This window comes from Phoenix dactylifera, unplaced genomic scaffold, assembly GCF_009389715.1.
Source record: "Phoenix dactylifera cultivar Barhee BC4 unplaced genomic scaffold, palm_55x_up_171113_PBpolish2nd_filt_p 000097F, whole genome shotgun sequence".
Taxonomy (NCBI): domain Eukaryota; kingdom Viridiplantae; phylum Streptophyta; class Magnoliopsida; order Arecales; family Arecaceae; genus Phoenix; species Phoenix dactylifera.
Genome location: NW_024067681.1, coordinates 163,843 through 175,223, shown reverse-complemented (window position 1 = coordinate 175,223; position 11,381 = coordinate 163,843). Strand labels below are relative to the sequence as shown.

The 11,381-nt window shown below is 37.1% G+C and overlaps 1 protein-coding gene across 1 annotated transcript; it reads left to right on the top strand.

Moving 5' to 3' along the window:
• Positions 1-7,008: 7,008 nt before the first annotated feature.
• Positions 7,009-8,037, top strand: LOC103713388 (auxin-responsive protein SAUR32-like). Its single transcript, XM_008800300.4, has one exon. It carries the CDS (start codon positions 7,394-7,396, stop codon positions 7,787-7,789), a length of 396 nt encoding a protein of 131 aa, XP_008798522.2. The 5' UTR covers positions 7,009-7,393; the 3' UTR covers positions 7,790-8,037.
• The last annotated feature ends 3,344 nt before the right edge of the window (positions 8,038-11,381 follow it).

The window sequence follows — 11,381 nt, the reverse complement described above, 5'->3', positions numbered from 1 at the left end:
TATTGTAAATATTAGCTAATTGCATATGTTATACTTGTGTCTTTTCCTCTATCTATAAGAAAATGCCATTTTGGATCACTCATGGCAACTACATCCAAAGAGCTCTCATCATGACCATGAAATAGTCCTTTTTCTGGCACAAAATTCTAACTATTGAATCCAAAAGAAACACTACCTCCTTATACCCTAACTCTTAAGCCTAGCCACACATTAATTCTTTTCCTGATATCCTTGCCAAAAGGATTTTATTTACTTAGAATTTCATGAAAATCTTAGATCTAAGGCTATCTTACCTCTTATCCAATCCTATCCCCCTTTTGCCTCTTTTTTTTTCCTAATACTTTTGTGTTCATTTTGTGTAGCATGCATAGAATCCTAGTCTAGAATAGGAGACTCATATTACCTCTAGGACCTCCTTCAAAGTGTGGTGGTAGGGTGCAACTTATATTCCTTTTCTACTATTAACCTAGGTCGGGGTCCCTAACTTTATCCTTTATAGGTTTCTTGCTACAATCCTATCAAGCATGCCAAAAAAGAGCATATTAGCTGTGGAATCCATTTCTAAGGGGAATGAACGGCATGAGCATCCCTTGTCAAGTTTGAGTGAGTGCGCGAGTATGCCATTAGCATCAATAACCGAAAAGAGGATAAGGTGAAAGTTTGGTAATATAGATCATGGGGCCTTGATCTTTAAGGACTTTCACTATCATGATACTGCATACTTGAACGTAGCTAGGGCTATGTTTTTATACTATAACTATGGATAAACCAGAGTAGAACATGATAACTAAAGCAAAAAAACTAATAATAGCTGCAAGGATAAACTAAAGATAAAGATAATAATAAATTGTTTAAATGGCCAAAGTTTTTTTTTTAATATATTACAACCCACAATTTATATACAACAAGGTAAGCAGTATGGTAACCACTCATTTGTGATGCCGATAGCTGTTCACGTCCAACCTTCTAATAGTACCAATAGCTGGCACCACCCGTCCTCTATTTTCCACATTTTAGCCACCAAATTTTGCACCATCTACCAGACCAATAGAGGGTTCCATAAATCATCACACTTGATCGACCTCAAATTTGCCATAGCTGGTCAACATTTGGCCTGCTCTTAATAGTTGTTTTACTTCTCATGATCGACGCTCTTCTTACTCGATCTCTGAAAGAACAATTCCTATGTCGAGCCATCCTCAAGCTTAATCAGCTTAGTTTCTGAAACAATGTTAAGACTCGGCCTCTGAATTATCACTATGATTGGCTCGAGGCTTCTCATCATTATCATGTCTTGGTCTTACCACATGGTTGAATATGCACGTGTCCTTTATATATCATCATTAGTAATCATGCGGTGTAAACATGCAATAAAAATGAATTATCATGTATTTTAGTACATTAGCGTAATAAATGCAATTTATTTTTGTGTTCGCATGATGTATAGAATAGATGTTATCATTATACATGTTTTCTAGTTTCTAGATACGCTAGTAATGTAGACGTTTGATTTGAATGTGTCATTATTAATATTGGAGTTAAGAGGAGTAGATACCCTCCTCTCAACATAAGTATGTCTTTCTCATATATATATATATATATATATATATATATATATACACACACACACACACATATGCATATTTGTGTGTGTGTGTGTATAGATTATATATGTATATATAGAGTTAGGCTGATATGCTTTTGAGAGCATCTAGCTCTAAATGTTTCCTATCAAAGGTTTCTTGAAATAAAAATTAACATTATTGATCATGATCGATGAAATTAAAATTGGCTAGAAGCAAAAAATTATACATTTTTTATGTCTTCTATACATGTATCAAATGAAAACAAATTGACCATTTCACATCATAGATTGCTTAGAAACATCCATATTAGTTGAAATTTAATTTGTATAATTTTAAAATATTAATATCAAGATTAATGATCGATTGAGAAGTGCAAATTATATAGTTTATATTGTATTTTTATGAAGTATTTATATTTCTAATGTTCATCTTTTCTTAGCTTGATGCATAAGCAAGATACCTCAAACTAAAAATTTTTAGTTTTTAATTTTCATTTTCATTTTAAGGAGTCCTTCATTTTTTTTCTTTGACTAAGAAGCAATAAGGGTCAAATGCATTCAAAATCATCTAAGCTTAACTTTCGTTATTTATATGAAACGGATTGTACTTCTTTGAGAGGAGTAGCAGGAGGCCCTCTCTCTTTCTCTCTCTCTCTATATGTGTGTGTGTGAAATAGAATACAATCTCAATGTAATAAACTAGAATCAGTTATAGAGACTAACAAAACTTTTGAGTGGTGAGAGGTTACTTGAGAGCTCATAGATTGAGCCTGCGACTCGAGAGACGGCTTTGGTAAGAGGCTAGGTTCTTTTGCTGAGGCTCTATGAGGATGGAGGTAAAGGGTTGAAGGTCTAGCAGAAAGAAAAGGTGCAAAGCCTTCTAATTATCTCTTTAGTTTTAGTTCTAGCTTTTAGTTTTAAAGTTTTATCTTCTAGTTCTATTTTCTAGTTCTTTTCTTCATAATTTTTGCTTCTACTTATAATTTTATTTCTAGTTTTTCATAGAAATTGGGATTCTTGAAAATTAAAAAAATAATAGATTATACTTCATATTTTAAAAATACTTTTAGAAGTAAGAAAATGACAATTATTCAATAGAGAGTCTAATCTAGAAGTAGAAAGCAAATAAGAAAACTAAACTCAGATAACTAGTTGGATTCTCACCAACTGATCCCCTCAATCTAAGTAGAGCCACACCAATCTTCTTTTGGGTTTCCTATATATCCTCCGGTATGGCAAGATCTTCCAAAGGTGCATCAGGAAAGTCAGAGGCCCTCGAGTTAGAAAAAAATTGCCATGGGGTTGTACTACAACAAGACAAAGTCGCACTACTAAAGAAAACACCCAAAGAGCTCTTTGATATTCATCAGTATTCACTATCATCCAGAAAAGAAAAAATAAAGGGTATATTTATAGGTTTTGAGGGCCTTAGCATCGATAAAAACTCGTGGGATCCCTTAAATCTCGACTAGGACTCAAAAAACTTGAAAAAGAAGGCTTCTAGAAATAAAATCTCCATCTTAAGAATGATTTGGATGCTAAAAATTAATTGAAAATGACCCAACTATTATTGATTGGGTATAGATGGTATATTAACTACCATCCAAAGACTTCTAGGTTGACTCAAACTCGAAAACTTACTGATGACAAGGTTTTTGCAATCCAAACTATACTGAAAGTAGACTAGCTATTAGTTCAAAGCTTTAGGTTATAATGAGCTACAATGATATAGCTTCAATATTCTGGCCATAACTTAGTTATCCAATCTTTGATAATATGATTTGACTTGCATTGGAATGATTTCTCGGTGAAGCACATGCTCAAAGTAATTTCATACCAAATTCTATATGTGTTATTTTTAGAGATTTTTTAAATTTACGCACCATAGCAAGATAGATGGCCAAGATATAATTTGATTTAGTAGCTGATCCTAGTTTATCCCAATTGAAGAAGTGATTAGTTTGAAGCTAGCTCCGCAATCAACTAACTAGTAACTTGTGCCAAGAACCATAAGAGGAGAAAATAAAGTGGTAGGTGGACCTGAACAAGCTATTAGAGAATAGGTGGCATCAAAGGTTGCCACATGGTATAGGAAGTAAGACAACTTTGCAAGTCATGAGGTAGTTTAAGAAGATAGTGTAGGGTTGGTGACTAGGCTACTGTAGCTATTACTTGGGATGTTAAGTCTGCAATGGATAGGCAAAATGGATCTTGATTTCAATTTCCATCAAATGAAGGCACCAATGATAAAGTTTTTGATCTTTCGAAGAATAACATTGAAACATCGGTGATGATTGGGCTTGCCTTTTATAGTGATATTGTTGATAGACCGTGATCAAGGGACATGCTCCAATTATGGAAAGCCCTAATCTTTGGAGTTCAGTTTCTGAGAATTTGGTGATAAATGAATCTAGATAGGAGTTTAGGCCTAAAGTTTTCAAAGCATTAGCCCCCAAGCCCAGAAATGCCAGACCAAAAAGGAATGGGTCAAGTTTGGGTGGTCTTGCATTTGAATCCAAACCCTGTTATGGCCCTCATTGGGGGTTTGTAAATTGAATGTTGAAGGTGGTCTAGTAGGTGGAATGATTGAACTAGATTCGTTATAGTTTAGTAATGGTGCCTCTGAGGAAAGCTCCTCCTTGCTCTACTCTAGGCATCCAATCATCTCAAAATTAAATAAATGTGATGCATAGTAGGATGTGAATTCCATCAATGCCTCTATGGTTAAAAGCAATTTCTGCCAACATCCTTTCTTTATGAACCAATTGTTCACCATCCCTTGTCCATAGATTATACCTTCTTGCATTTGATCAAGACTTAAATGCAAATATCAACTCTTTGGCTGGAGAGGATGTCCAATATTAGAAGATTTGGATGCTTGGTTTTAAATCCCATGTCTTACTTTATATTGAAGATAGATTTATGCTGCGTCTAGCGACGGAGGAATCGGATATGATGTTGGATGAAATATTTGAAAGAGATAATGTGACATAGACTGATGTTTTTAGGCTATACTTGGTCAGGGATTTGAACTTGTAATGCTATAACACTAGGGCATGCAAGATTTAGGGATGTGTCTGACTTTGAGATTGGTCTCAAAATCCAATTCAGGAAAGCTCTTTCCAATTAAGGTGAAAATTTCTTCTCATCTTTGAAGGAAAAGAGAGTTGAATACAACTTGAATTATTCTGTTTCCTATTGTCGAGTCATCCACATTCCATAGCTTGTGCAATGACTTTGATGTACATGTTCTCATCGAACATGTCTACAATTTTTTTGCCTCCTGCACACGAGGAATGTTGCATTGTGCTTCAGTTTTCATTTACATTAAATGTAGTGATTTTAGGTGGAACATATTGCAGCTTGATTTTCTAAGAGAGAAAAATGCTAGAGTTTACTGCACCTACTATGAAAATTTATACGTTTAGCCACAAAATAATTTTGTTTTTAAAAACAAATTTAGTTACCTAAAATATTTAGTGGTGAAAAAAATTTCTGGCCACTTCCATAGCCAAGACCTTATTGCTAAAAGTCTTCGAGGATGAAAATTTCATCCCAGATTATTCAGCATTTTGTGATAAAATAAAAATTCGCACTAACAAATATATAATTCACAATTCGTTACTAAAAGTGAGTATGCAATATTGCCTAAATATCTATTTTGTCATGAAAAATCACCTTTAGAGGCCACAAACCCTAAAGTAATTCTTCTACAAAAGAATGCATTCTCACCGTAAAACAAGCCATCACCCATAGGTTCTCGGTTTGGTAATATTATCAGCAACTGCCCCATGTAATATGATCATATATATATTGCATAGATTTCAAAGCACTTCAATTTAGTTCTTTTATTTGCCTGCACAGATCTTGAATTGGCTATTACGTAATCCAACGATTGATATCGTGAAAGAAAGGGCATCATTCTTTTGCATGAAAGATACAACCCAAATATGTAGCAGAGGTGCATGCATCCTAGAGGCTAAAATTAAGGCTGCAAATGGGTCGGATTGACCCATGACCCAACCCGACCCAACCCGTTCTAGAGGACCTATGGGGCCGGGTCGGGTCCTAACATTAGATCCGTTTCATTTTTCAGGTCCGGTCTGGGTTTACTGAATTCAGATCCGATCCAACCTATTTAAAATTTAGATAATTTTGGATTTTCAATCCTACGACTTCATTTGATCCGATCCAAATCTGTAAAATTATTTGGGCCCACGGGCTGTAGCCCGCGAGGGTACAAATATAAGTTTTGAAGCTATGGTTGGGTTGACCCGAATCTGATCCGACTTGGCTTCGAACCGAATTCGAATTTTTTGGGTCGGGGTCACTCATAACCCGACCCGACCCGACCCATTTGCACTTCTAGTTAAAATAAGAAGACCAAGGAGAGGAGAGGGCTTTTTTGTGAATAATTGTCACTAGCATCATAAGGAAGCTGAATGGAAGGAGCAGGCTATAACAAAAAGTAACTTGAAAGGCTTAATTAAAAATTTACAAAATGTAGGGGGTATACATGCAATAAAAACAAAGTAGAGAGGGTCAAAAAAAACAATTTTCCTACCTAAGAAAACCTGCACTTAAACATGATTGCTGCCTAACTACAGCTGGCCTTCAATATCAGCTTGGTCCGGAGAAGCCTTCGGTGGGCCATGCTTAGCTCTCCAAGAACAAGGATTCTAAACCTCTTACATTGCGTACTTATATTACAGTCAACGCCAGATACACCAGCATTGGTCCAAATGGCATCACGCTGCCTTTACGCGACTACTCGTCATGTGCGCAAGCCCAATTTTGCGACTCGCTCGCCATTGGAAACGGCCGATTCTCCCTCTTTCCCGCAAACAGCCCTGAATTATGGTTGGCATCTTCATGGGTCCCTGGAACTCTCTTGATTGTTTTAGAGAAAATCATCACCAACCGGTCACGATGATTGATTGGTTACGTAAGGAAAGGCAGAGAGGGGATGGAAATTTTTTACTCGACAATATTTGGCAGATGGCAAGAAACTGCCGTGCCTTTCAAATAGTGCATTTGTATAGAGAGATAGAACATTATTGCCGACTGGGGCGCCTTTTATGCAACATAGTATTTTGAAGGAGTTTTATGGATGGATCAGAATAATTTTGCCAGGATGAGCAGCTGTTGTATCAAAATAATAATAATAATAATAATTTCTACGTCTAATAACACCTCGTCGTGGAGCCTTCCCATGTTCTCGCCCATTCCTCCACGAGTGCGAATCTGGGACACACTATCTCCTGACAGTTGTCCTCCTACAGTAGTTGACTTCGTTTATATCCGTAACCGTGTTGCACCGCGTTTAAAACGTTGCAGAGAAAGCACGCGAAGGTAAGACCATTGGCCTACTCGTGAAGGCAGGAAATCTCCTGATTCCAAAATTCAACTTGGATGCCAGTTGTGAACCTTGACGATTTCAAGAGCCCAAAGCCCTGACTTGCGAGCTACGCAACGGATCCTAACCTTCCTTTCAAGTTTCCAACTAGTATATAAATCCATGTATCCGAGTCCTGATTAGCTTCGAATTCCTCCAGCTAAACTTGCCAAGACTTGTTAGAAGGGCCTCGACAATGTCCAACGTCCCTACGGCTATCTGCGAGCTCTCTCTCACCCTCTTCCGCCTTGCTATCTTCAGCTCCGATCCTTGGCCTTTCTCTCTCTAAGCCTCAAGCTTTTTCTCTCCCAACTTCGCGGAAATAATTTCTTCTTGGCCTTCTTTCTTTCCTTCTTGGTTCTTTTTATTCTTTTCTTTTCTTCTTGGCTTTTTCTTTGTTTTCCCCTCCAAGGATGAGAGGTGAAGAGAAGTATCATCATCATCGTTTGCTAAGGTTTCACCACCACGCGCCGCACCTGGGCCACAAGCATGGACATGAGAAGGGAAAGAGTCCGGCGACGGCGATGCCGCCGAAAGGGTGGGTGGGGATAAGGGTGGGGCAAGAAGGGGAGGAGCGGCAGCGGTTCGAGGTGCCGGTGGAGTATCTGAAGCACCCGCTCTTCGTGGGGTTGCTGCACCAGGCGGAGGAGGAGTTCGGATTTGAGCAGAGTGGAGTCATCACCATTCCCTGCGGCGTTGATCACTTCCATCACGTCCAGGACATCATCGACCGTGACGCCGCCGCCGCCGCCGCCGCCGCTCACCACCACGGCCACCTCCCTCACCTTGCGGGCTGTTTTAGGGCTTGAAGATTTTTTTGTTTTTTTCTTCTTTTTTTTTTTTTCCAAAAAAGACAGTTCTTGGAAGTTGGGAAGTGAAAGAAGATTGACGATGCTGTTAAACTTGTAAAAAAAATCTTTACATTCTTCTTTACTATTGTTTTTAATATTAGTGTTTTTTCCAAGACATCATGATCTGTTACCGCTTGAGAGCAAAACTTGTCCTGTACGTCTTGTTGGTTTGTCAAGTAATTCAACACTTCGGTATGTTAAAATAATCTCATGCTATCTCTTTGTTTTTCTCTCATCTCTTTTAGAACCATATAAATGAGCTGCCCTATAAAATAATGCTCATGAATTGCCAGCAAAAGTTGTTGATATGAGCCAAGAGGGTATTAATCTTGATGAAAAATTTATAGTGATTGCAGTTATCGATAAATTACTCTATAGTGAAAACTTTTTTCTTATCACTAAACTATTAAATAGATTTGTTAACTTCTCTTCAAATTGAATAGAAAGATATAGAGAAAAGTATAAGTTTTCTGATGATTTCAAACATAAGGCAAATCTAGTAGAGAGAGAAAAATGAGGAGTTTAAGAATAAAAGCTCAGCAAAACTAGGAAAAATATGGTAAACTCCAGCCACAATCAAATACTACTAAATTATAATAAAAATAAAACATCTTATAGTTGAGGTAAGCCCCAATGTTTCACAAGAAATTACGTCAGAAAGATACATTTCTAATAAGTTAGAAAGATCAATCTAACCCATTGATAGATATGGTGCTTGTTAGATCTAGTTCACTAAATACTGATACAAGAATTGTTTCTATAAATCTTCAAATAAATCTATCATATCATACTATTGATTGGTGAATTGATAATGTTGTATGAATGTTTGTGTTGGTAAATCCTTGTTTTCCACTTACCAAGTTTTCAATGAAAATACTATAAGATTGGGGATGCTCAGTCATTACACTACAAGAAAATACACTTTCAGCGACCAAATTAAGCGAAATGTCATTGTGAACTTATACTTGAATTTTAGTTTATTATTTTTCACATGTGGTTATTGATTGTGTATTCTTTTTTGCTTTCTCAGATATATGGTGGAGTTATGAGCATGTGAAATCTAGTTTTTGGTACATGGATAGTTTTTGTTCAGATGATCATGGTGGAGTTGTCTACAAGCAGAATCTAGTTTTTGGTATAAGAATATGTTTGTCTACATGATGGTTGTTTGGATGAATAGCAAGATCAGATATTTTGGGATTTTTAATTTACATTTTGATGTATTTGGTGATGATTATCATCTTAACATATGGTATGGATGAAACATTGTGATGTATGGTATTAATAGGTATGCTTGACTTTAGACTTATAGATGATGATATTTATAATGAATGATTATGGATTCTCCAACATTGTGTGTATTTCTATTTGGATGAGCAAATATATTGTGCAATATGGATATTGGATAGGCTGTGTTGGTTGTACAGGATTTGGAACGAGCCCAAAAATAAATATTAAGCATATAATTTGAATTGTTAATTAAATACAGGTTAATACTTTCTGCCACCAAAAAAATTTTGTTGCCAATGCATTCCAATACATTATGCGACCAAACTATTGGTGGGGGAAGATAGACATTCCGTGACCATTTTTTTGGTAGTGGAAGACAAACATTCCACGACCAACTATTTGGTCGGCGTTGAAATTAGCGACAACAGATTTGGTCGCTGAAAATTTTCTTCGGCAACCAAACGTTGGTCGTTGTTGGTGTACCTTAGGTGACCACACAATATTGGTCGCCAAAACCTTTCAGTGACTAGGGTTCGGCGACGAAGGGTATGCTAGTCGCGAAAAGGTTTCGGCGACCAAATATGGTTATTCGGCGACTAGAATCTTAGTCGCTGAATATGTATTTTCTTGTAGTGTTAGGACTATCATAGAGTCCACTTCACCATATTGAAGAACCTTAGAATTCTTAAAATGGGATGGTTGGATAGGTTCCTCTAGTCCCATAAAGAGTTGAAGTCTTCGGTGACCAGACCGGCTCTACTCCTAGCTAACCTAGTTTTGAAAGCCACGTTTATAATGCTCAACTCTGGCTCAACTCCGACTCTACTCCATCTGCTTGTTGCTCCTTTACAAGAAACAATTATGTTGCTCAAATGTTATATGGACAAGAGATAACATGACCTACTAGAAGCAATTACTAGTCAAAATATTGAGGCCACTTATGAAAACATACATCACATCTTTGGCCATAATAAAAGAATAGATTGAGCAGCTTATTTCTGTTGTTAAGAGTTGATGTTGCAAGCCATAGCATGCATAGGTGTGTAAGTGATGGAATCGGCCAATCCTACCTTTAGGGTGGATAAATTGGCTTAGCAAACTTTGCAGTATAAGAATGTCAGGATCTTTAAGAAACTTGATTTTTGATTAGTGGGTCACCTAAAGGACGAGATTGAAGAATCCATAGAGTCCTTGAGATCGACATACCAAGGTCATGAGAAAAGGATCTTGCAAAAAAATTCAGGATCAAGGTACACCAAACAAGTAGTAACTAATAGCTCAATCGATACTAGATCAACAATTAAGTCTAAAGTGGGTTATGGCCATCTTGATATGAAGATGGTAGTTAAAAGAAATATTAGTGGAATCACATCGACACACATTCCTAATACTATAGTGGTTGTACCTTAGTAGCAGTGGATGGCGAGTAATAACTCAACTAGCCTATAACATAGCTCACTCCTATTCCTAAGGCCAGAAGGAAACCACCTTAGCAGGTAAATCTATATACCTTAGAGGGCAATCACCACTTTTTTTTAATCAGCAGCCATGCATGCTAAATCTATATACCATAGGGCAACCTATTCGACAACCTATAGCCTATGTTCCACTAAATCTAAGAGCTAGAAAGTATTAGCCATGCCATTGGGCACCTTCTATCCAAATCAGCCGTACCTCCCATACTCGTGGGTTGGAGGGAAAGCATGGTCTTATCTCCACTAGATTCTTTATGGTTTCTACATACGGCTTAAGTTTAAGTCCCACCTCTACCTGAATCTTCATACGTGTTTCTCAAGTTCATCTTTCTTAAGAGTAAACCTACCAACCTCTTTAGTGAAGCGAGTGATGGGTCTGCATGATCTTGATTAGCATTTCCTCAAGTCGACTAACTTGGATGACTAACAAATCTAAAATTAGGCCGATTGATGCAGTACTAGATACATCCTAACATCTTTCTGCTTATCAACTGATAGGATGTAGGGGGCATTGTTTCCACGACATTTAGACCAATGACTATGATTTAGTAGTAGGCCAATGCACTAATGGTTTGACTGAAACACCAAACAACAAGGGTGCAGGTTGGTACATCAAAGGTATTGGCTAAATAATTGATGTATAGACTGAAGGTGGTGATAGTTATTGATCTAAGATGAAACTGTTAATAGAGTAGAGTCTAAGGTTGGTGGTTACTCAATGGTTCCCACTATCCATGATATGGAAGGAGTAGTTGCATTATCCAAAAAAATGAGAAGAGTGGTAGCACTATTTACCATGCCTATGAAGGAAAAAGCCGGTTTTTGCATGCATATAATTTTAAAAA